General features: G+C 42.8%; 1 protein-coding gene across 1 annotated transcript in view; it reads right to left on the reverse strand.

Moving 5' to 3' along the window:
* Positions 1-8,661: 8,661 nt before the first annotated feature.
* The window catches only part of PPA2 (inorganic pyrophosphatase 2), a 31,936-nt gene continuing 13,397 nt past the window's right edge, over positions 8,662-27,200 (reverse strand). Inside the window, exons 6-12 of the mRNA XM_063135539.1 lie at positions 26,421-26,507; positions 24,742-24,868; positions 19,270-19,397; positions 15,894-15,979; positions 13,907-13,976; positions 9,737-9,776; positions 8,662-8,874 (exon numbers count right to left, since the gene is read on the reverse strand). Of these exons, the coding sequence (XP_062991609.1) occupies positions 8,846-8,874; positions 9,737-9,776; positions 13,907-13,976; positions 15,894-15,979; positions 19,270-19,397; positions 24,742-24,868; positions 26,421-26,507 (567 nt within the window). The 3' untranslated portion in view covers positions 8,662-8,845. The remainder of the gene's footprint in view (positions 8,875-9,736; positions 9,777-13,906; positions 13,977-15,893; positions 15,980-19,269; positions 19,398-24,741; positions 24,869-26,420; positions 26,508-27,200) is intronic.

Consider the following 27,200-nt stretch of genomic DNA (forward strand, 5'->3'; position numbering starts at 1 on the left):
ATGCCCTCTGCCCCTTTTGCCTCCTCGCACACTCCAGGGATGCAGCCTTTGAAATCTTCTCCAAAATGGAATTCAGATTTAACACCCCTATTGTAAATGAACAGCTGCCCTTCAGTCAAGCTGAACAAACACAGAAACTGGGGGCAGCACTATAGTGGTGACAAAATCCTCCTCCCTTTTGATATTGGGTGGCCTCAGCTCCAAGAGGCCACACACACACACACACACACCACAGACTCACTATCTGTGCAGGGGGGCGGCAGGATGACGATGAAAATAATTCACTATTGAACTTTGGCTCCCTCTACTGGACAGCTACATAGTAAGTGGTTGAGTTGCTGTGTTTGTTTGTACGTTTTTAAGGAGGGAAACCACTTGGGTCCTCTTACATTTCTGTTTTCTTTGTGCATATTTCAGGAGCTGCTGAATAGACTGTAAAGGCCTTCAAAAATATAAGGTGCCTGAAATAAGAACAGTAATATTAGGCAAAGTCAGATGGAAATGTTGACGGAAAACATGAAAGCCACTCAGGACTAACAGGCGTGCCCAGTTCACAGAACTGGCCACCCTGCACAGTCTTAATGGATACAGAAGGAACGTAATGATAGATGTAAGAAACAACTAGGTGGGATGCAGTCTTAGGCATAATTAGACATGAAAAAAGTCCTACGACTCCCAGAACTCAAGCTGGGAGTTGTAGGACTTCTTTTCTGTCTAATTATGCATAGGGTTGCACCCCTAGTAAATGTTGCCATTCTCCAAGTTCCTGTTGTTAAAGAGGCTGAATCCCCATGTGAAAGGTTCCCAAAAGACGTCACTGATTATTTCCAAGATGGGTGTAGTTTTCTGTCTGTTGTGTTACATTTCTCCTTTGCCTCTACAAACACTTCTTCAATGCAGGACCACTAAAGTAATTGAAAATGGTGCTGTAAAAGAACAGCACCATCCTGCTCATGTCCCCAGCAATATGCTGCCTCTGATACTAGAGGTAATATAGAGCCATCATGACTGGTAGTAATAGATAGCCTTTACCTTCATGATTTTGTCTATCCTCCTTTTAAAACCATCCAAGTTGGTGGCCACCACTACATTTTTGCAGAAGCAAATTCCATCATGTATGTATTGTGTGAAGAAGCACTTCTTTTTATCTGCTATTGACATCAGTTGAATGAAGTTTTCTACCTATTGTCCCTTGCTGACTACACCTATAGCTGGAACCGGGAGGTCTGAGCATATAACACCAATTCTGGCCCGCTTGCATTGGCTGCCTATACGTTTCCGAGCCCAATTCAAAGTGCTGGTTTTAACCTATAAAGCCCTACATGGCTTGGGACCGCAATACCTGATGGAACGCCTCTCCCGACATGAACCTACCCATACACTGTGCTCAACATCTAAGGTCCTCCTCCGAGTGCCTACCCCAAGGGAAGCTTGGAGGATGGCAACAAGGGAGAGGGCCTTCTCTGTGATGGCCCCCCGACTGTGGAATGATCTCCCAGATGAGGCTCGCCTGGCGCCAACGTTGTTATCTTTTTGGCGCCAGGTCAAGACATTTCTCTTCTCCCAGGCATTTAACAGCATTTAACAATGCTAAGTTTGTTTTCTAACAAACCCCAGAACTGTTGTTTTTTTAAATGGATACTGTTGTTTTTATACTGTTGTTTTTATGTTTCTGATGTTTTTTAAATTTTGTATAGTTTTTAATGTTTACAGTTTTAACTTTTGTGAACCACCCAGAGAGCTTCAGCTGTGGGGCGGTATATAAATGAAATAAAATAAATAAATAAATTAAATAAATAAATAAATAAAAAATAAATAAATATGTTCCAGAGGGATAGGTATATTTGTCTGTTACAGCAAACCACAAAATAGAGCTGTAAGTTATATAAAAACTTCCCAGATTTATTATGAGCTTCATGCACTAGAGTTTGCTTTATCGGAGGTAGGGAGTGTTATCATCAGTTGCCAAATAGCCACACACACATACACACATGTATAAAGAATTTACATGTGTGTTATAATCCATGAAATGCAAGGGGTACAGTCTTTGGCAATTCTAAGCAAATCTCAGCTGTATGCAGCACAGTGACCGTTCAAAACAATATGGTGGTATAACACAACTTTTCTAGCTTTGCTTTGCTAGTTTAACACCTATCGTAAGAAAGAGGACCTTAGTCTTGATTAGCTCCTACATGGAATTGATCAAACACTACCAATTTTTAGGTGAGCAATTTAACACTGGAAATCCCCCATTGTGGTTCTGCATTTGAAACATTTATATTTGTTTCTGCTAGGCTTCAAGGCAAGTTAAAAATGGATGACTTCTCCTGCTTGAATCATAGAATAGTAAAGTTGGAAGGGGCCTATAAGGCCATCGAGTCCAACCCCCTTCTCAATGCAGGAATCCACCTTAAAGCATACCTGACAGATGGCTGTCCAGCTGCCTCTTGAAGGCCTCTAGTGTGGGGGAGCCCACGACCTCCCTAGGTAACTGGTTCATACTGCTCTAACAGGAAGCTTTTCCTGATGTCCAGCCAGAATCTGGCTTCCTGTAACTTGAGCCCATTATTCCATGTCCTGCACTCTGGGATGACAAAGAAGAGATCCTGGCTCTCCTTTATGTGACACCCTTTCAAGTATTTGAAAAGTTGTCCCTGCTTTTCCTCCCCCAACCCTCCCAATGCATTGCCCTCCAAATCTACATGGAGGGAGCATTCTTGAATATAAAACCATGGCAGTTGATCTCTTGCCGCTTCAGAGCAGGTATAGATGAGAAGAGCTGCACAGCATGTACAGTAAAATTGTTTTAGTAAAAGCCAGGGCAAAGCAGCACCGATTCCCAACCTCATGGACATGAGAATCCAAAATCGCTCAGAGTTGCCATTAATGCGGTTTCCACTGTGAAACGGGAAAGAAGCAGAGAGGCTGCTCATTTTGGGGGGCAATATAATAGCTACAAAGGAAGACAAAATTACTTTTCTGAATTCGCTCTCACTGCCGTTATAATTGGGCACCCCGAGGTGTTCAGTTCTCAGTCACAATGCTTGCCACTCGTATCTGCCATCTTATCTCACCAAACCGACAGCCCAGGCGAGTTTGGAATTGGTTTGTTATTAATGCGGTCAATGAAAACTTGTAATGATGGCTTGCAAAATCCTCTATGCATCCCTGGGAAATAAGCCTCCAAAAAAAAGAACAAGATTTGCCTTTGCTGTCTTGGCAGTGACAAAGTTAGATGGCAAATTAGTTCATTCCTGACTTCTAATGATGACGCCTATCGTCTTTTATTGGACCACCTGGAAGTCAAGTTCACCAGAATTACATTCTTGCCAGCAAAGCTCTGACTCAATACAAGAGTGCTAATTCCTGACTGTGATGGAAGTTTAACGCAAAGAGACTGGCCTACAGCACAGAATATTCACATGGTACCCAGCCATTTAAGGCAAATGATAAAAAAAAAAGATACTGAACAAAACATTCCATTGTACAAAAAAAAAAAAAAATCCATCCGTGGGTCCCCTGCGTCAATGAATTGTCCTGATTAAAATGTCTGAAGCGTAGAAGAGAAGGATGCTTTAAGATCTCTTTGCCAACTCAACAGGGAGATCGTTAACTACAAAGGACCAACTTGACTCAAGTCTTCGATTGCGAGCACGTGGTCCCCTGAAAAAAGCTTTCTGTTTTTTAACCACAGATTAACTATGCACTTAACCACATGGTCAAAGCCATTTTATGAAGATGAATTTAAGTTTTGTTTACTGAAGAATAAAAAATTCCAGACGTAATCGAGAGAGGAATTAAAAACAATAAACAAAGCTTCACATTGTAGATCTTGAGGCCCATGGATTTTCCTGAGGATATTGGGAGTAGTACTAGCATTAGAGTTTTGACACCAGAAATTTGTTAGGAACAGCATGAACCAGGAGTGGACCCAATCCCATTTTGGAGATACTCTCAGGGGCTGCATTCCAATGATGAGCAATGCCAAAAATAGGCATCTGACTGAGTCCAGTTCATCGGACACCCTCCCACTCTTCGCCCGGAACCTGGCTATGTGAGCTGCCCCCCCGCCCCCACCACCACCACAGCTGTCAAGCTGGGTAAGTGGCCAGGAGTTAACAAACCCATCCGCTCATGCCCAGCAGCTGCCCTGGCTTCCAGCCCTTTCCCCCGCTGCACCGATCCAAAGGGAGAGGCAGGCAATAAATATATTATTATTATTATTATTATTATTATTATTATTATTATTATTATTATTATTATCATCGGAGGCTGGCACTAACGCAGCGGGAGAAATGCACACTTTCCAGAGAATCTGGAAATCATGCATTTCCCGCCCGCCTGCACCAAGGGGGGAGGCCTTAAAGGCTGCGTTAATGCAATTAATAGGGCTTTTAAGGCCTCCAACGGCGCGGGGGAGGGGGACATTGTGCACTTCCCGGAGCCTGTGTTAATGGTGGCCACCATTAATGCAGTGGAGGGAAAGGAAGGGCCAGAAGCCAGGGCAGACTTTCACCAGAGAACCCGTGGGGGGCTCGAAAGTGCTCAGGCGTAGGTCCCCACTGATACCAAGTGTGACTGGCTCAGTCTGTGAGGGGCAGACACAGGGAGGGGGGGTTGCCCTAGCGGGCCGAGTCGGACACTCGCACCATCCTTAGCCAGATCATATATCAACCACACTGGTTATCAGGTTGTTTCTGAGTCCAATTTAAAGTGCTGTTTTTGACTTTTCAAAAGCCTTAAATGTTTTGGGACCTAATTACTTGAAGAACTGCTTTCACCCAAATAAGCCTGTCTACAGTTTAGGAGCAGCAACAGAGGACCGCCTCACTTGCCCAACTTTAGGGTAACTAGGTAGGCAAGTAGATGAGGGCCTTCTCCACAGTGGCCCCATAGCTCTGGAATGGGTTGCTATCTACGGCTTGCCAAGTCCCAATACGGCAGGCTATTAGGAAGCCTCTGAAAATCTACTTGTTTACTCTGGCCTTCCCCTGATTGTGTGCATTTTCATTGTTGCTGCTTTTTAGATTGTTGTTTTTATGCAGTTTATCAGTCTATTGCATAGAAACAACACTGTAAAAATCAACAACAATGAAAACACACATGAGCAGGGGAAGGCCAGAGTAAACAGAGCCTTCCTAAAAGGCTGCCATATTTGGGACTTTGCAGGCTCTCAACAGAAATCCATTCCAGAGCTATGGGGCCACTGTGAAAAAGGTCCCACACCTCAGGAGGTCTCCTGCCCTGAAAGGTTGTCTTGGGAAGTCTCCTGCCTTAAAAAGTGGCCTAGAGAGTTTAATTAATTAATTAAATGTTAGCCACATCTTTCTATGTGGGCGGGCTAGCCTTTGAACTGTGCTGTAGCTTCAGATTATCCTGTTGAGCACTTGCCCAGTGCTCAGAATTGTAGGACAATGCACCCATCCTTGCTGAAGACATTATGAGACGTCTTGTGGTTCATCTCTGAACTCTTCCATTATTCAAATATGGACAGTAAATTATTTCTTCCAAGTCTTTCCTGTATCATTTCAAATGTGATTCTGTAAATGTAGCCAATGGACAGAACACTAATTGTGAGACGTCTGCCTGATTTTACTGCTGATTTAATGTAGAACACATTTCATGTACTTCAGTCGAGACCACACAAGCATTGGACTGTTACTTATTAGCAAGGTCCTTCTTGGAGCCAAGTCCATATTAGTATCACACTCTGACCTCAGCTGAACCAGAAATCTATATGTAAACAGTACTGCACACTCAAGCAAGAACTGCCAAAAAAAAAAAAGCTTGTTAATTTCCCTGTTCTAACCAAAATAAATAAATAAATAGCCCACATATAGCTCTTCTGAGTCCTACTAAGTCTGATGGGCAAGATTCATGCACATTTCTGACTGGCCCATAGAAATCAATAAAATTTGAAATTGCTTTACAGTGCCTTATACACGGTCTCCAGACTTAAGTCGTACTTCGAGTAGGCCCATTGAAATCAATTGGGCCTAACATCATAACAAAAGTCTCATTGAGTTCAATGGGTCTACTCGAACTATGACTTAAGTTTGGATACAAACGTTTGTTTTGGCATTTAGAGGTTTAGGTGATGATGTGGCATTAAGAAAGTGAAAGTAGAAAACTACACAAACTCTTTAGTCTGACTACACTTAACACAACCCACTTTATGCAAAGTGCAGCAAGACACAACCCACTTTTGGTGTGGGCCATGAGGAGGAGGGATACTCTAATGTATGGAATATGGAAGAAAGCGAGGGTGTGGGAGGGAGGCATGTATCTCACCAATCTGCTCCATCACCACTCGGTCTGCAATGGCTTAGTCCATTGTTGCCAATAACAACACAATGCTGCTTTTTGATTGGCGGCAAGGCATGCTGAGAGTTGTAGGACCTTTTTCTCTCCTCACACTAGGGCTGTGCACAAAATGGCAGATTCTAATCAAAATGGCCACCATGCTTCAAAATTCCGAATCTGAATCCAAAGCTTGCACAGCCCTACGTTTTTTCACCTTCAACAAATGCAGGAACAGCTTCACGCAAACATTACTTCTAGTTTTTTCACCAGACATTGATTTTGATTTGAAATCAACTGTGAAGTTGTGCAGTACAAAATTTATTGCAGAACTTATTAATGTTTCATTAATTATTCCCACATACTTAAGTTCTTAGCCACTGTGTGGACCATGGATGGCAAGTGAATCAGTGAAGGCTAACAGATGGTGCTAGTTGGTAATTCAATGTATTGTTTACTGATGCACTCGTTTATAAGCATGATTTATCAGAGGTACTAATCTACAGAGATGTGATTACCACTACTACAAACAGCTTTGAGAAATGGGTGGGTAACAGGCTTATACCCACTTTTTCTGGGAATAAGTCCCATTGAATTCAATGAGATTCACTTCTGGCTAGACATGAAAATACTGCATCCTATGTTATTCGTGGAGAATGTAAGAAGAGTCCCGCACTTTGTTCACAGTGGCCAACTAGCGGTCAACTAGGGACCCACAAGCAGGACATGGTGCAACAGCACTCTCCCACCCATGTTCTCCAGTAACTAGTGCTTATTGGCTCTGCTACTGAAGGTAGAACACAGCCATCAGGACTAGTAGCCATTGATAGCCTTCACCTACAGGAATGTATTGGCTTCCAATACATTGGCTTCATTGGCTTCCAATTCACTTCAGAATCCAATATAAACTTCTTCTGTTGACCTTCAAAGCTTTTCACGGTCTAGCTCCTTCCTATCTCATCTCACACTATTGCCCCGCTCATGCTCTTCGTTCCTCTGATGCCATGTTTCTCACCTGCCCAAGGGTCTCTACTTCCCTTGCTCGGCTTCGTCCATTTTCTTCTGCTGCCCCTTACGCCTGGAACGCTCTTCCAGAACATCTGAGATCCACAAGTTCAATCGCAGCTTTTAAAGCTCAGCTAAAAACTTTTCTTTTTCCTAAAGCTTTTAAAACCTGATGTTGTCTGGACTCTATACTGTTAGTTTTACCCTACCCTGTGCCTGTTTACCCTTCCCAGTGCCTGTTTGCATTCTCTTCCCCTCCTTATTGCTTTACTATGATTTTATTAGATTGTAAGCCTATGCGGCAGGGTCTTGCTATTTACTGTTTTACTCTGTACACCATGTACATTGATGGTGCTATATAAATTAATAATAATAATAATAATAATAATAATAATAATAATGTATCCAATCTCCTTTTAAAGCCATACAAATTGGTGGCCATCACTACATCTTGTGGCAGTGAATTCCATAATTTAATATGAGCTGTGTGAAGAAGTACTTCCTTTTAATTGACCTGAATCTCCCAACAATCAGCTTCATGAAGGAGGCTAGAACCGTTGGTTGCACACAGCGAAGATGCAGCCGCTGTCCTCAGAAAGAGTATGGCTCATACCCTTTCCCAACCTGGTGTTGAACTGCAACTCCCATGATCAGCAGCCAATCAATAGATGATGGGAATTGTAGTCCAACACATCTGAAGGGAGCCGTGTCAGGGAGGGTTGGTTTAGTTCAAGTCACACCAAGTCTTGTGCTCACCATTGGTTTATTTATTTATTATTTATTTATTTATTACATTTTTATACCGCCCAATAGCCGAAGCTCTCTGGGCAGTTCACAAAAATTAAAACCACAATAAATCAAGCAACAGGTTAAAAGCACAATTACAAAATACAGTATAAAAAGAACTGGAAGTTCTAACCACAGCTCATCTACTGGAAAATGGTTTAGAACAGCTTGTCTGCTTTCATTTTCTATCTCACCAACACCCTGCATAGGCAGGGAAACGGCCTTAACCCTACTGGTTTTCAGTTATCATGTCCAGCCACAGTTTGCAAACCCATTTCAAACCATGATTTCTGATTTTGGCTTGCCAGCCAACTTCGGGCATTCAGACATTACACCAAACCAGTGCTCAAATTGTTCAAGCATAGCTCTCCCTTCTAATTCCTGACTACCAGACAATACTTCTTGCACTGATGCGTCAAGAAACCCACAACAACGGTTCGTTCTCTAAAAAGAGAGACAGGAAAATTGCTCTGCTCAGTCTTGAACTTGCTGGTGGGTTATGCTTCTTATTCAAGGGTGGAGAATGTGTACTTTGGGTCACAGTTAGAAATGTCACACATACACCAAGAGGAAAGTGTTAAAAATCGCTTTTATTTACAAGATGGAAAGTTTGCTATGCACAAAGACGTGCATCTTCAGAATCCAGTCAGTGGTGATTTTGTTTGCATATCTTCAGTGTGTGCACGCATGTGAAAGAGAGAGGAGAGGATGAAGTAGTCAGATTCCACAGTCTGACATCAGCCAACACTAGTGATCACTGGCCAAGAAAATGCCACTTATCAGCTAAAAGAAAAGAGAACAAGTATTATTCACAAGTAACTAAAAGAATGTTCAAAACACCTTATCATTGTTGTCCTCTAGGTACAAAGCAATATGCATAAAGAATCTGCCCCATGTTGCCCCATGTTATTTTGTGATGACACTCCACTAAAAAACTAAATCAAACAATGCATGTCCAGCAGTTACCACCCCATACAAGAAAAAGGGAAAGAAAGTTTAGATAAGAACCTAAGTACAGATGATGATGATGATGATTATATTTATATCCCGCCTCAAGGCGGCATCACAAAATTTAAAGCATATACATTAAAAACCTATAAATAGAGATATACAAAAGTTAAAAGTATGTTAAACATATTCCAATATTAAAACATTTAAACACTTAAAATGACTATTTTAAAAACTCCTTGACAAAACAGAGGTCCAGTTCATTCACCAAAGGCCTGCTGGAACAGAAAAGTCTTTGCCTGCTTCCTAAAGCACATCAGGGAGGGAGCCAGTCTAGCTTCCCTGGGAAGAGAGTTCCAGAGTACTGGAGCAGCCACCGAAAAGGCCCCGTTCCGCATTTAAAATTTAGATATGAACCTAAGTACAGTACATAAAACATGTCTCAGGATATTTTGAATTTCGAACAAGATAAAGAATCTATTTGCTTTCTGTTTGCTCAAGAACGTCACAGAAATAACAGCAGCGGAGACAAACTAATCCATAACTAACATTGCAATGAAAAATAGCTACGCATGATGCTAAAACAAGCGGTTACAAGAAAACAAGATGCACATGACGCTAAACTGCATACAGCAGTGGGTTTTAAACTCAGCTTACTTTTATAGGGTCAGTGCAAGAAATCATTAGCAGCTCTTACCGTCTGTGCAAACAGAACAGTCTTCCACAGGTGGTGAAGCCTACGGATAGAAGAGACGCTTTATTTGTATTTACTTATTTAAGAGCCATCAGTTTGCACAGTGCTGAACGGAACACAAACGGCACATTTACAATCTAAACAAGGGGGGGGGGGGAAAGAGTATTTTATTAATTCAATTACACATACTTAGGATTAATTTCAGTAGTGCAGCTTTTCTGGCTGGGGATGATGGCAGCTGTAGTCCTCCACATCTGGGTCCTGACCTCTTCAGGGGGGGAATAGTGTCATGTGTTTGGGGTCAGTCTAAATTACCTCCAGAGGACCCTTATAACTCGGTGTCTCTGAGTAAAAGAGATTGAAGATTCTGCCCCCTCTTCCCACACACTGCAATTCCTAAATGGGCAGGCTTTTTTGTCCTACAAGACTTGAGGTGGTAGGAGAAATGGATCTGGGGGAAGGCTAAATCTGACGCAAAAGGAGAGCGGCTTTTGTCTTGCGAAGAGATCTGCTGGTGCTACTGAGAGGAAGCAGGGTGTGCTTAGGAGTTGGGTGGTTGTAGGCCTGAACACAGTGTAAATAAACCTTCATTTATTTTATTTTATTTATTTATTTATTACATTTATATACCGCCCCATAGCCGAAGCTCTCTGGGCGGTTTACAAAAATTAAAAACAGTAAACAGTAAAAAAGTATACAAAATTTAAAACTATCAAAAACATAAAAACAACAGTATAAAAACAACAGTATCCATTTAAAAACAACAGTTCTGGGGTCCGTTAAAAAACAAACTTAGCATTGTTAAATTTATTTTATTTTATTTTATTTATTTATTACATTTTTATACCGCCCAATAGCCGAAGCTCTCTGGGCGGTTCACAAAAATTAAAACCACAATAAAACACCCAACAGGTTAAAACACAATTACGAAATACAATATAAAAAGCGCAACCAGGATAAAACCACACAGCAAAGTTGATTATAAGATTAAAATACAGAGTTAAAACAGTAAAATTTAAATTTAAGTTAAAATTGTTAAAATACTGAGTGAATAAAAAGGTCTTCAGCTGGCGACGAAAGGAGTACAGTGTAGGAGCCAGGCGGACCTCTCTGGGGAGCTCATTCCACAACCGGGGTGCCACAGCGGAGAAAGCCCTCCTCCTAGTAGCTACCTGCCTCACTTCCTTTGGCAGGGGCTCACGGAGAAGGGCCCCTGTAGATGACCTTAGGGTCTGGGAGGCAGGTACATATGGGAGGAGGCGTTCCTTCAGATAACCTGGCCGCAACCGTTTAGGGCTTTAAATGTCAATACCAGCACTTTGAATTGGGCCCGGACCTGGACTGGCAGCCAATGAAGCTGGAAAAGGACTGGCGTGATGTGATCTCGCCAGCCAGTCCCTGTTAATAACCTTGCTGCCCTGTTTTGCACCAGTTGAAGCTTCTGGACCGTTTTCAAAGGCAGCCCCACGTATAACGCATTGCAGTAATCCAAGCGAGAGGTTATCAGAGCATGGATAACTGTAGCTAGGCTATCACTGTCCAGATAAGAGCGCAGTTGGTATATCAGCCTAAGCTGATAAAAGGTGCTCTTTGCCACTGAGTTCACCTGTGCCTCAAGAGACAGTTCTGGATCCAAGAGCACCCCCAAACTACGGACCCGATCCTTTAGGGAGAGTGCAACCCCGTCCAGGACAGGGCAAACATCACCTCGCCTTTAAATGCTGTTAAATGCCTGGGAGAAAAGAAAAGTCTTGACCGGGCACCTGAAAGATAACAGTGTTGGTGCCAGGCGAGCCTCATCGGGGAGATCATTCCACAGTCGGGGGGCCACCACCGAAAAGGCCCTCTCCCTTGTTGCCATCCTCCAAGCTTCCCTCGGAGTAGGCACTCGGAGGAGGACCTTAGATGTTGAGCGCAGTAGGTTCATGTCGGGAGTGGCGTTCCATCAGGTATTGTGGTCCCAAGCCATGTAGGGCTTTATAGGTAAAAACCAGCACCTTGAATTGGGCTCGGAAACGTATAAAAGAAAAGAAAGACGAGTCTCCAGTGCCCTCCTTCTAAGAAACTGAAGTCCACGTAAGTGCTGAAGCCCCTGCAAGTTCACCCCTCCCAGCACTGGGGCGCAGGAGCCTGACACTCAGGTTAGAGATGGCTCCAGTAGTGCACGGGACATGGGAGGTTGTACCCAAAGGCTTTACAAAACGGGTTTGGAGGATGGATTTGGGAGGGGGAGGGGCTGGGAAAGAGAGAGGGAGCTCCAAGCATCCGCGCTGGTGGTTCTGACGTCAGTGGAGTGGTGAATCTGCTCCAGTATTCATGTCAAAACTCTAAAGGAGCTATCCAATGTGCTCTGGTTCTGCCTGAAATTCAGTCTGGTTCTGGCTGAAACTCAGAGCGGATCCACCGCCCCACTGATATCAGAGTCACCAGCCTCTATTGCATACAGGGCAGCAAGAGATAAAGGGCAGAGCCCTTTTGAGGGAAAAGCAAAGATTCAGACAGCTGAAGTTGGTGGAAGAAGTTGGTGAAGAAGATCACAGGCAGTGATTTATTGGGATGCAACAACTCAAGGGCCCTGTTCAAAAGACACCTTAAACCACAGCTTTAACTACGGTGAATTCTGCCTTATTCACCGTGGTTAAAGCTGTGGTTTAAGGTGTCTTCTGAACAGGGGCAAGGGCTTGTCCTCTCCCACTGGGGATTATTATCATCATCATCATCATCATCATCATCATCATCCCTTTGAACAGCAGACACCCCTTCCCCTCCCATGTCATATCAAACACTACTTTTTGGAACTCCTCTCAATTTCAAATTCCTTTGCATGAGGGACGGCTATTCAAACACACATAGTTCAAAGCCTCCCCTCCATTTTAGGCATAGAAAAACTAGTTACCCGGTTCTTTGGGCCCATGTTGGGGAAACTGCATTATACATTCCCCTGTGGGGGTGTATAATGGGGAAAGGAGAGGTCTCACTTAAGCCAGCTACACATGTGCAATTGCTGTAACCCAAGATATAAAACAGGCACTTCAGTCCATTAATAGTTAAAAATCAAATTTCTAAGCAGCTGGGAATGCTCCTGAAAAACACTCAACAAAATCTTCGCAGCTGGCAAAGCAGTTTATAAACAGATCAGAATTTGAGGCTTCATTTTTAGGCATTTATATTTTTAGCTCTTTTGCTTTTCGTTGTTGTCTTTTTAAATGCAACAATTGGCTGGACCAAAAGGAACTGTTTAAAAATATTTCTCTCTTTGTCTCTCTTTCCCACGCAGGCGCACACAATTTTCTCTTTCCTCGCAAGATGCATTTAATTACACAAAGCAGTAAATAAAGTGTGCTCTTGGTGATTAGGGGAGACGGCTCCTCGTCAATGAGTTTGGAGTGTTGTGTGGTAACTCATGGCAACAGGGTAGACAAACACACACACACACAAAGATCATAGGCCGGACACAAATTGTCCATAGTGCTATTATTTAAGATCCAAAGGTAAGCTCCTTATTATGAATCCAGCATAACAGAGCTTTTGGTGAAATAAGTGAATGTGAGAAAATGCAGTTTTTACACTGCATTTTTTTAAAAATGCTAATGGCAGTTTTATTGCTCTCCACCTAGCCACCCCACCCTGACTACTCCTCTCCCCACCTCTCTCACTCACTGACACACACAAACACACTCTCCAAGATCATGCACCATGTGTGTTCTCCATTTAATTTACAAGCCAGGTCTTCTCTTTGTTTTACACAATGGACACAATTGTCCATGGCCTCTGCTTCTGTTAATGACTGGTATTGGTATTGGTATTGGTATTGATATCGGTGGTGGAGGAGGAGGAGGAGGAGGCCACCAGTGAGGGAGGAAGCAGCAGCCAGGCACCTCTCCACCGTGCCTGGGTCCAGCTCCAGCTGAGAGCCCCCTCCCTCCTGCTGTCCCCTGTAACTGCTGAACTTTCCAACTAAGATTGTAGTGCCTGAATTTGCTTTCCTTTTCCCCCTCCTCCTCCTCCCTCCCAATCCCCTTTCCTTTTGTGTCATGTCTTTTAGATTGTAAGCCTGTGGGCAGGGACTGTCAAGAAATACTTTTGTAAGCCGCCATGAGAGCCTTTTTTGGCTGAATGGCGGCATAAAAATACTTAAATAAATAAATAAAATAAATAAATAATTTTCCTTACCGATTGCACAATCGCTTGGGCATCCTCTTCATTACAGCAATATGGACTGGTATCCACCAGGAGGTTGGTGCTGAAAACAGAATACAATTACCAGCAACTGGAGAAAAACACTGGGACGAGTCCTATAACGGGACTCAAGAAGCTGCCTCATACAGACCATTGGCCCATCTATGTCAGAACTGTCTACACCAAGGATGGAGAACCCCAGGTGCATGAGGGATTGGGCTCCCTCCATGGGGCTTCCGCACACTCCTCTGGGGGGTCTTGTCCACTCCCCAAGCCTCCCCTGGCATAGAGGCTACCAGGGGCTTGGGGAAGAGGTGGGGAGAGGAATCCCCTTGTTATCTCCAATTTGTAAGATTCCCCTGTGTGCAGCTCCCTCTCAAATGAGGCCCACATCATGTGTCCGACCAGATTGATCAGGGGGAGCAATCTGGCCCTCGGACCAAAACATAGTGGCTTTGATGTCACTGGGACAGTGAATCCATTCCGGGTTTCAGTCAGAATCAGCCAGAACTCTTAAGGTGCTTCGTGCCACGGAAAGGCAACCTGGAGTCCTCCAGACATTTTGGACTACAGCTCCCATAATCCTGGACCACTGGCCATGCAGGCTGGGGCTTATGGAAGATGTAGAACAAAACATCTCGCGGACACCAGGTTACCTACTTATGTGAATGCACATTCCAACCCTTGTTTGCAGCAAACCATTTCTTTGGCTAGAGGCAGTGGGGCCTTCTCCATCTTTCGCGATCGCCCTTCCTGCTCAGGAAGGAAGCAGTGTCAGCTCGCTGATTGGCTCCCCATATTGAGGAGTTCTGGACTGGGCCTGACCAGGAACAAGGAAGCAGGATTTCATTTGAGCTATGCAGAACCCAACGAACAACTCAGCTTGCTAAACTTTTTCCGCTTCCTCCGACCATCCCTCTTTTGACAATGCATCCCGGTTCGAGCTCACGATGGAAAGGGAGGCAAAAAAATTCCCGTGCTCCTGGCTCTTGGATAAGAGTCAACAAATTACACTGCAATTCTATGCATGTCTACTTTGAAAGTGAGATCAACAGAGGTTAATCTTAGGCAAATGTGTATAGGGTTGCATTTAGGGTTAGACAACTTGGTGCCCTCCACCTGTTTTGGACTACAACTCTCATAAAACTGAACTAGCATGGCCAATGGCCAGGAAGCTGTAGGCCAAAATGTCTGGAAGATACTAGCTTGCAATCATAGAATCATAGAATTGTTGAGTTGGAACGGGACCACAAGGGTCATCTAGTCCAACCCTCTGCAATGTGCATTAAAACCAATTAAACCACCCATGGGAGGTGGCTGTCCTGCCTCTTCTTAAAACCTCCAGAGCTGGAGAACCCACAACCTCCGTAGGTAGACTGTTCCACTGTTGTATAGATCTTGCCATCAGGGAGATTTACCTTATATTTAATCAGAATCTAGGTAGCAGACCTATCCACGTCTAGCCAGAAGTATGTACCATTAATTTCAACTGCAATTGTAATCTTATACTCACTTACCCGGGAGTAAGCACCTTGAAATCACTGGTGTTTTAGTACGACATACACATGCGCAGGCTTGCACTTTGAGCTTTTATTGTTTCAAAATGACTGAGGGTTTCTAAATGGTAATCAAGCCCTCTTTTTACCTTTCTAGAATGAGCAGACATTCTTGGTCATAGAATGACCAAGACATCCTCAAGAAAATTCAAGGTTATCATTTTTGTACAAGCAGAAGATTAGAGTCAAATTTATTTTTGGAGCCATTACTGAAGTTTAATTACCGAGTAATCTGCAGGGCTCATGTAGTCATTTAGAAAACACACACACACACACACACACACAGAGCTAAATTACTAACAAAAGGCAGTATGCAGAAGAGATCTTTGGGAACAGAAGTGCTACCATCATAATAAAAGCATCCAAACCAATTTAACATTAATTAACACCAGATTTTGACAGGACAATGTAAACGGAACGCTTACCATTTTATGGCGCCTCCATCAGCCTTTTTGTGAACCAAAGCTTTCCAGTACTCATGGGTGGACTTAATGATTTTAACAGCAAATGCCTATTTAAAAGGTGAAACTGAAATGTGATTTCCCCCCTCTTTTAAAAAAATAATCATTGTGACATGTTACATTTTGCAAGTTAAAACTACAGGTTCAACATTGCATCAGGAAGTTCTTGGAACTTCCTGATGCAATGCTAAACCATTCCTAACATATTTTTTTTTAAAAAAGAAAGGAAGATATAACCTCCCCAAAACTAGTTCTAAATCAATCTGGAGATTTCCAAACACCACTCAAATACACCCAGAAGTTTATTTGGGGGGACGGGGACGCACACACCAAGAATGACAATGCACATTTCATAATAAGGGAACCACATGTAGTCCATGGGAACTAAGCCATATTTGGGAATGGAGTGCCCCTTTTCATATTCCCAGAACTAAGGAATGTAGTTCATGCTTTGGCTTTGCTTTCGGCAAAGCTTTTCGACATATGCTTAATTTTTTAAAATGCCAGCTGTTTTGGCTGCTGCATTCCAAATCTCATTAAAAAAGTTGGAAAGTCTCTAATTGAGGTCAGTAGATGAGCTTGGAATGCAGCCGGATCCAAGACGATTTTTCAAAGGATTTTTTGGGGGGCTGGGGGGCTGGGGAGGCAGTCTGGTATATGGGATGCACTTTTAAGAAAAACAGCAGAAGAAAGCTTCATCTGGGGATCACAGGCACTGCAAAGCCGAGGTGGTTTTCTTCCAGAGAGAAATTAAGCATAATTAAAGATCGCACAATAAATGTTTCCCAAAAACCAGGAAGGGGCAACATACCCCTCTAAATGATGTTGGGACTACAACTCCCATTATCCCACAACCTTGGCTGGCTCGGGCTGATGGGAGTTAAAGTCCACCAACATCTAGGGTTGCCACATGTTCTCCACTCCTGCCATAAAGCTTTGTGGTACACAGGGTAGTTTTCAAAAATAATTCGACACAAACCCAGAGACAGGGACAACGCAAAGCTTGCGCCCTCGTTGGCAGAAATTGATGCGCTTGCGCTCACAAGCAGCTTCCCTGTTAATACGACAGTGGTGTTAGCCTCACACTAGAAAGAGGAGTGTCGGCACTATACAAATACTCTGGTGAAAGCACACTTTATTAAGAAGAGGCACCAGGGATAGGAGGGGAAATTAGTGCTTTCTTCAACGAACGCCTTTTTAAAAAATTGCTCTCCTAATAATATTAGGCTGGATCCAGACTCAGTTACTCATAATGTGGCTTAAGTTAGCAATGGCTAACTTGTCTCATTGATTTCAATGGGACTACAATGGGACTACCTGAGTCTGGATCTAACCCACTGGACATAATGGGTTGGATCCAGATAAAATCAATGGAACTAAAATTAGGGCACAATCATACACAAGTTTAGAACCATGGCACTTTGGGAGAGGAGTTTCTAAGCTTCCCACTCCCACCCCACCCCCCAGTTTTCATCCAGAAGTCCCACATACACCTTGCAGGCGGGGCGGAGATTAAAACGGAAGGGGATCTGTATTGATACTAATGAACTTTTTCTTTCTTTCTCTAAGCTAGCACCCACCCTGTGGGGGGCATGAGGTAGAATTTTGGGATGAAAATAGGGGGGGGGGGGGAAGACTCTCCTCTCCCAAAGTGCCAGAGCCCCAATCCAAATCAGGGCTGTGCATACTTGCAGGAGAGTAGAGGTAACTGAGCTATGTATAATTACAAAGAATATTTAGTCTGGCCTTCAGTTCCTAAGTAGGCTGGTTCCTCTGTGTCACTGAACTTCCAAAACAGTGTTCCAATGCTTTAGAAGCAATTCTTAAAACACTACACAGAGCAATGGGGCTAGTCAGTGATGGCACACCTTTCTGTGATAACTGTATACTCTTCAGTTCAACAGTGTAGATTGCAATGAAGGCCAAGTTTGAGAGTGCAAAGACTCAAATAAACATCTTGCAGAACTAGAAGGATAAGAGTTAAGTATGGTTCCGTGGTCTTCAATCGGTGGGCTGCGACCCAAAATTGGGTAGCGAGATCAGGCTAAATGGCTCCCGATGAAGCTGTTGCTACCCTGTTGGGCATGGAGAAATTTATTTATTTATTTATTACATTTCTATACCACCCAATAGCCGGAGCTCTCTGGGCGGTTCACAAAAATGTTGGGGATGGGTCCCATCTTGCACGTTGGGAGTCCAAGGTGGGTCTCGTGTCAGGACCGGATGAAAACCACTGAGGCAGGGGAAGCCTTTGTGCATTTAGCTGTGTATATTATTTATTGTTTTACATTGTTCTGATTTTAGCTGTACGCCGCGCTGAGATCCCAGTGATATAGGACGGGACACAAATGTTTTAATAAATTATCCCAAAGAAATCAAAAATCTTTTAGGCTTTCGTTCATAACCAGAGCCATATGGAATGCAGCATGAGGTGGGGACTTCAGTGGATAGGGGAGAATCAGGAAAAAGTGGCCAAGCCAAAGCGCCTTTCAGCACAACCCCACTGAGTGCGAGCATATCCTACGGAGATTGTTATTAATTCTAAGTAAGGACTAGAGTGAAAGATAATTAACTTATCTCTCCAGGTCTTAGAGAAAAGCAGGTTATTAATTTGGTATCTAAGTCAGAGAGAGAGAGTTTTCAATCACAGCGGGGTTATAAAAAAAACAAAAAAACTTTGATTTAAGGTGAAAAGAATAATGAAGGGCAGGGTTATAATTATACAGGGATGGCATCATGGATCTGTAATGACCCCAATGCCATTTCCCAGGCCCCCAAAAACTGCTTCGTACATTTCCCCCTCTTCAGTTCAAAACCTCATGAAGGCATAAATAAATGAACCTGAATTTTTAACACTTCCCAGCTTTGCAGAACACTATTGTGTTCTGTGCAATGAGAGTGTTCAGCATCTCGGGTCATTTGTACCCCAACTATACCTTGGACAAAGTATCACATTTCAAAACCTATTTGAGGCCAGTTATGCCCCCAAAGCATCGGAGGGCTAAAATGTATACCCAATAGAAGTGTTTTTTGAGTCCCGCAAAAATTGTTACAATTATGAAGACTTTTACAAGGTTCTCCCCCAAAATACTTGGATTGGTGGAAGAAATCCAAAGTAAGGCCTGATACATCTAGTTCCATAGCAGAAGGAGCTAGAAGGTGGAATATTCCAGGTGCTTTTTTAAGATTGCTTCACATAGGTTTATTCTCTCATGTGTCTCCCACCCTTTCCTTCTTGTATGAGATTCCAGAACACATTTGAAAGTATTACCTCATCAGGGTACATATTTCGACAAGAACCATTAGTACATTTGCAGTGTCCAATGAAGAGATTATTCACCTTGTCTTTAAATGTGCCATTAAAAGCAAATTGATTTTCTGGCTTCCCATCTGGAACTTTGTATAATCTGAACCAGTCAACTGTAGCTTCGAGATAACCCGGTTTGAACTTCCTGACATCATCAATATCTGTAATCAATTAGAATATAGATATAGATAAATACATGTAATATGCGTTAGTATTATATACACATTTGCCCCAAGCCAGTGCTTAAATGTACGTGCCAGCTGCCTCCAGCCTGCCTATAAGGTCGAAAATCAAGGGTCTTTAATAAACACTCTTCACAAGCAGAAAATGTTCCATTCACTTCAGCAAGTGCACGGAGGTTTCCCTGAAGTCAAAGTGAATGGCTTATTGGTTAGTTATCCCCTGCTTGCACCAAGTTCTGTGCAGACATGTTGACCCCAGTCATCACCGAGCATTGAACTTATTCTGGATTATATACATCGCTCTCATAAACAACTGCTTGCTTTTATTGCAAGACTCCACTGGGTGTCTTGCAACAGAAGAAAGCTCTTACGTTGATTGATTTTCTAGATATCTTGGTCTCTTGTATCTTAGTCCTTTGATTGGCAGTAGAAACTGATTGGATCGGTCACCAGCAGCAGAGCAGGCAACAGAGTGCCATCATCTAGAAAGTGCCACTCAAGAGCCAGAGCAGCAAGGCAAACATGCACGGAGCTGTTCCTCATAGTAAAACAGGACTATTGGATAGTGGTGGTGAGATCTGCCTAGTCAGCTATGCTGCATCACACTAATAGGAGAAAGAGGGTATCTCAACGGGGCACAGAAATCAAGTTTTCATTGGCTCAACACACATCCAAACATGCTTCCTGAAGGGCACTTAAAAACAAGCCAGTGTGCTCTATAACCAAGTGGATTAAACCAGTCATAGGGCTGTAGGTCTCGGTTGGCAACAGTACAACTAAAGTCAACGGAACAGACTTCTAGTTATACCGCAGAAAGTTCAAGGCCATTGTGTTGACTCGGCCTGGAGGCTCACTGAAACAAGGAGTAGGCAAACCTGTGCCAAGCACTTATGGCAACCACTGCCCAGTACAAGAGATGCTTCATGCATTACAGCTCATCAGGAGCCTTCAACACATCACATTGTGTTTGAGGAAGCAGCACAAACCTAGTAGCATGCGTGTTCGTGCAGTATGGAGCTGTGGCTGGTCCAGATTCTATGCAAGCACACACGAGCCCCAAACATGATAGCGGACACTTAAAATCCATGCTGGAGTACATGCCTTGTATGCAGAAGGCTCAATCCAGTCCCTGGCATTAAAAGGATCTCTGGTAGGTTGGCTGGTAGGGCCAAGGTCTGCCTGCGACCCTGGAGAGCTGATACCAATCACTCAGCTTGGTGCCCTCTACATGCTTTGGATTACAATTCCCATTCGTCCCAAACAGCAAACAGTCACAGACGACAGGAAGTGTAGTCCTGCAAAACAGCTGCAAGGCACCAGGTTGAGGAAGACAAGAGCAGACGATGCTCACATAGATGGACCAAAAGTGTGCCCAGGTATGAGGCAGCGTCCTTTGGTTCTGTATAATGCTCAACCTGCCACCCTCCAGATATGTCGGACTACAACTAACAAACTGGAAATTGTAGTCCACCAGGCTGGGGAAGGCAGATTTAATGCAATAAGCAGCTTTAAACCACTGGAAGTTAACTCCTAATTCTCCTGGGAAACCATTTGCACATGATCGCTTTTTCCATCCCACAGATGTAGGCCTCCCCTCCTCCTCCCCCAAAGCTAGCGCACCCGATTCATAGCAAGCATTCTAAAAAGGTCTGTGGGAAGAGGACACATGTTTTGGATGACTTATAACTTATAAACATTTAGAGGAAGCAACAGCTTCGGTCCGTATAAAGGCATTTGCTGTGTTTTAGCAACAGGGGGAAAAAGCCGTTGCACACATAAATTAAGTTGTTTTACACTGAATGCAACTCCAAAATTCACTACAAAGCATCCATAAACCTGCATTGTTACTCTGCAGATAAAACACACAGCCCTACATGCAGAGCAGCAATACAGTTTGCGAGGCAGGAGGGTTATTGGCTCCTAGTTTCTCAATTGAAAAAATCATTACATATATCCAAGGAGCTTAGAAATGGTGGCTGGTAATTCCCCCTTAACACCGGTGATAATGTTAAAGAAATTTCCTGAAAATTTAAAGATGAGGTTAAGCAAAGTTTTAAAAGAAAGAAATAAAATGAAATTAGGAGAGTGGTTAAGGGGGATGAATACAAGAGAGAGGTTGGAAGAAGTTTTGAGAGATTTGGAATTAACGTGGTTAAATTATTTTCAATTAGAACAATGGACTAAAAATTGGATAAGAGAAAATGGAGAATGTAAAGAGAGGACGAAATTTGAGGAATTAATTGAACAAAAAGAAATAGATAAGGGACAAAACATAGGGATAAAGGGGTTAGTGAGTCAAATATATAATATATTAATTGAGAAAGGAGGGCTGGATAGTGCTGGGAAAATGGTTTGGGAGACTGATCTGAAGATACAAATAGGACAACAGAGGTGGGATGGACTATGGAGACAGAGAGTGTTGAGAAATATGTCAGTAAGAATAAAGGAGAATTATTATAAACTTGTATGGAGGTGGTACTTAACTCCGGTTAGATTAAATAAGATTAATAAACAGCTTTCAGCAGATTGTTGGAGGGGTTGTGGAGAAAAGGGAACGTATTTACATATGTGGTGGGATTGTATACATGTGCAAAAGTTATGGAAGATGGTGTTTTATGAGATTGAACAGATTGTGGGATTTAAAGTAGAAGTTACACCAAGGATTGCATTACTCTCACTGCATGATGATCCTAAATGTAATAAAGAAATGAAAGAATTGATAACGAACCTACTGACAGCTGCGAGGTTGATAGTAACTAGGAATTGGAAAATTACAGGAGATTATTGTATTGAAGAATGGTATAAAGAAGTGTGGGACATTGCTATAAATGATAAATTGACATGTAATATAAAAATGCAAAGAGGCATAGTAAAAACGAATGATTTTGAGAGTATATGGAAAAAGTTCCTGGAGTTTGTATTTTCTAAAGGAAGGGGGGTTCCACCAACAGATGAAACTATGAGTTTTTGGAAACAAGAATGAGATCCCGAGGTGGGGGGAGCACTGTTATGTTTATTATATTATGTTTAATAGGTTAATATTGAATATATGATAGTAAGGTATGATAATATCTTGTATTAAGTGATTTTGATTTGTGTTTGTTGTTTTAATAATAAAAATATTCAAAAAAAAAAAAAAAAAAAAAGAAATGGTGGCTGGCTCAGGGTCACACATTGTACTTCATGGTTAATCTTCGTAAACTGCCCAGAGAGCTTTGGTTACAGGGTGGTATAGAAATATTATAAAATAATAAAAGGTCACAATTATTCCATTAGTCACATCAGTCACCGTCATCACATAAAAAAAAAAAAACTATACAGAAAACCTTCAGAAACTGGGCCTACCAAAATATATCCATACCAACATGCAGAAAGCAGTCACACTCAAAACATGTTCAATAGTCAGGAAGTTTCTCAGTCAGTAAAGAACATCATGACTTGGCAAAGCCCATCATCTCCATCTAGAAAAGCCGCCACACATGAGAAAAGGGAGATAATGATGATGATAATGATGATGAAAATGACTCAATGGGGATTAGAACCTGAGGCTCCATGGTCAGAATCCAATGTGCCAATCCAGAGTTGGGAAACCTGCAGCCATAGGCCTGCAAGCAGTCAAATCAGACCTCTGGAAAATGGACCTCTGACTCTCCTCAGCAGCCTGTTTAGTGGGGAAAGACGAGGAGGACAGATTAAGAAATGTCTGAGGGTGTTTATGAGGAGAAATAGGTGGGGAGGGGGGGGAGGTGAACATCTCACCACAGCAACTGCTCCTTTCTTCCAAAAACAATTCTGGGTCTTCCCTCATCTGAAAAATGAATCCGCTTTAGTCTTACACCTGTTTCAAAGGTGCAGGAGGCACAGAGTATAGCTTTCTGCTCAGTTTGACTATCTCTGAATGCATGAAGGGACAGGTTTCTAGCCTAGACCCCCTCCTTGATCTTGACTGGACCTGAATTATAAATGGGCTTTAATCCATGGGGCACCAAAGGGAAAAGAAATGTATGTATACAAAGACCAAACCTGTCATTTGAGGTCCTTCATTCCAATACTGTAGGTCAACTTTCTTCAACCTGGTTCCCTCCAGATGTGTTGGACTACAGTTCCTAGCATGCCCCAGCCAGCCCCAAGCAACAGGAAGCTGCTGTCGGTAATGAGCATCTAAAACTTTTGGAAGATGCTTCTCTCAGAAGCTTCTCCAGAAGATGCTAGGCACCTCCTTGGGCCCTGGTCTGAGAACTCTCATCAATAAGAGACCCGCAGCCACAACCGGCAGCTTTCTCAGCACTCAAAGCACAAGAGTGTACTAGGCAGGGATCCAATTTAAACAAGCATTTTGTTCAAAGGAAATTAAGTCGCGAATAAAAAGCGGAGAGAATTTAAACAGGGCTTTGCCAGATATTTATCCCCGCTCCGCCAAAAAATAGCCTTTGCAAGGCCAGCGTACGTGTAGAAATACATCAGAAACCAAAAACGTGTACGGTTAAAACAAAACAAAAAAGGGAGGCAGGTTACTTCGGGCATGCTAAACATGTGATTTCCCAAGCATGGATTTATGCTTTACTTAATTCTGCCACTGTTGTGTCTTCAAACTCCACGCCCTTTTGAAAGCAAAACGGCTGATATTAAAACACAGATAAGCGCTCACCTCCTATAATGCAATGCACTGAAGACCTTGCAACATTTTCAGTTTTTGAATGGGTGGTTGTAAGGGAAAGGCAGAGGAAAAGAATGTGATTCCACTTCTCATGGAAAGCTGCCCACTCACCCACCCCCGCCACCAGCCCAGGACAGGGGGAGTCCCCAAGCCTCCTTAGCTCTGCCGAATCAGGGACCAACCTGGTTCCTTCAAGTCTCAGAGCCAAGGAAAAATGATACTTAGTAGCGCCAGCTGCAGAGTAACACTGGACTTAGTGCTGACCCCCAACTGGAAAGGAAGCACAACTTTAAGAGGTAGAGAATTTGTTTACGAAAGGGAAAGGGGAATTTGAAGTTACAACGCCAAATCAGTACGAACAGATTAATACAAATACAAGGCACCTGGAAACCCAATAAAGACTGAAAATAACGAAGACTACGTTGCTGCCTATGCTTTCCTTCGTATGTGCCTTCTCAGAAGCCACAGCACGCCTGAACACTCAGTGGCTCTCGCCGGTTTTATATCATGCCAACCTCCAGCTCTCTGCTCCGTTCACTACCTTTAGCACCCTTCAAAGCATCACACCTCTCCAGGTGCCTAAAGCAGAATACCATGACATGAAACAGATTTATGTTTGTCGACTGGGCAAAATGGATTATTTAACCAGGGGATAAACATGCTTACCATGGATTTTCTGTGACTCTGGATCATCCACACTGATAGCAATGACCTTCCAGTCAGTTTCTCCCTCATCAATAAGACCTAGAAGCCCAAGGACTTTCACCTTAACAACCTCACCAAGCGAGCGAACCTTAAATTCAAAGAATCAGAAATTTACTAAAAGCAGCAACACCATTGCTTTCAGTTATGTCATTTTCATTCTCAACTGTACTGGTTTTCGAACCTGCTTATCATGGACCTTTTCCACTGATTGGTCTCCAGCTGACTTTCTAAAAACTCTAACATCCCCTGGTCTCATATCATCCTGTATCTATTCTTCACAAGTGTTCATTCATGTCCTGTCCCACTGCTTACGTTCTCCACTTCACCCAGTCATTCCAGATTCCAAATACATCTAGGTTCTTAGTTCTCATATCCCCTTAATATCATGACTCCTATCCAATATTAAGTCAACCTTGGTTCAAATATTCCCAACTTTACACATTTTATAAGCATACAGCCTGCACTTGCTTTAATCCCAATTTCATCAAAGCACACTCTCCTTTAACAGCCAGCTTTATTCCAAAGCCACACTATGGTCATGATCGTTAACTTCTCTCTAAGGAACTTCTCTTTTTCTCCCATCCTCCCAAGTACAGCTACCTTTGATCCCCTTCTTAACTCAGACAATAAAGTTTGTGTTTCTCTAGCTAGACTCCCAACTGGTCCTCAAGCATTATTCTTTCCATCCAACTCAGTTCACACCCGACCACACAATCCCAATCAAGCACACCCTCATAGTCACCCATCTTCCATTTGGTTAGACTATTTTGGTACAGAGAACCATCAGGATGGATAGTCCTTCATCAGGGTCTCGTTGCTGAAGTTTTGATAGTTATCTAAAGATCTCATGGCTCATATGAAAAATTAAGCTTCCCTCCTCCCTTCTGAACTGCATTCCTCTTCCTATGCCTTCCCTCCCACAAGAAACATTCCTAATTTATAGTTGTTGTTGTTTAAAAAAACCTCAGTCCTATTTTTTTCTCTTCTTTCCCTCAGCATCATTCCTTCTAACAGCAAATTCATGCGACAAGTGCCAACTTGGAGCCAAAATGGAGGCCACTGAGGGGAAAAATGGGAGATACCAACTTGCTTCGGGAAACCCAAAAGTTTGCAGATATATAAACATATTTTCAAAAATGCTAAGGGGGTAAAAAATACCCAAAACAGCCCAATGAAAAGAGAATTCAGAGTGTCAATTGCAATCAAAAAGTGTGTGTGCCTATGGGAGAATAGGAAAAAGGCCAGCTTGAGTTCCTTACAGTTTATAGAATTCTGGAAGATTACGTGCTTCACCGGCACCCTGAACAGGAACAGTCCAGCTAGATGGCAAGGGTATAAGGCAGCCTTCCTCAACCTGGGGCGCTCCAGATGTGTTGGACTACAACTCCCAGAATGCCCCAGCCAGCTGCTGGCTGGGGCATTCTGGGAGATGCAGTCCAACACATCTGGAGCGCCCCAGGTTGAGGAAGGCTGGTATAAGGCAACATTTTGTTGCAGGTTCCACTTGTTTAAACTAATGCTGTGCTTTAATCTATATCTAGAACTCTGCAGGCTACTTTCCTTGGCTAATAATAGGAAACAAAACTGCTGAAACGTTAAATTAAACTCTAGAATAAGTCTCACTAGTAATTAAGACAGACCTCGCAACCAATTTCACAGACATCAATGGGATCGTTGTCACCACAGCATCCTGTACTATCATCTTTATGACTGGGATCTTCCCAAGTCTGTTGAAAGAAAAAGAAAAATAGAAGAACTACTAAAATAGGCTCTAGTGATCATTGTGTGCCTTCTTTATTAATCTGTAGAGATTATTGAAATTTAGAGAACAAAAGGCCAGGCTACTTCTGTGAACTAGATTTGTTAGTGACTATAATCACCCTTGGGATAGTCATACACCATAGTGTAAGTGCAGCTTTCCCCAACCTTGTGTCCTCCAGATGTTTTGGACTTCAAGTCCCATCAGTCACAGCCAGCATGGCCAAAGATCAGGGAAGCTGGGAGTTGTAGTACAAAACATCTGGCAGGCACCAGGTTGAGGAAGGCTGGGGTAGTGCTTGTTGAGTGGGTTGCGGCCCCTTCTCACAAAATGACTGCCATGAGGAGGAATTGGTCATTCACAAAATGGCTACCGGTGGGGCATGGCTCATTCCACAGGAGGTAAATTGGTGAGACTAAAAGAAAAGTAACATGTCAAAAATTCTAATTACAAGGCAGAGGTGGAGTCTGAACTCCAAGACACAAAAGCACTCTTTTGAATCCCAATAAAGATTGGATTGGAAGGCAACATTTTCCTTTTCAGCATGCCAACTTCCCAGTTGATTTTTAATTTTTTTAAAAAAAACAACAAACATCTTAAGAAATAAAATAAAAATTAGGTGGGGCAGGGCGGCTGGCAAGCACCAAGAGAAGTGTCTGCA

Source organism: Elgaria multicarinata, chromosome 10 (genome assembly GCF_023053635.1).
Source record: "Elgaria multicarinata webbii isolate HBS135686 ecotype San Diego chromosome 10, rElgMul1.1.pri, whole genome shotgun sequence".
Taxonomy (NCBI): domain Eukaryota; kingdom Metazoa; phylum Chordata; class Lepidosauria; order Squamata; family Anguidae; genus Elgaria; species Elgaria multicarinata.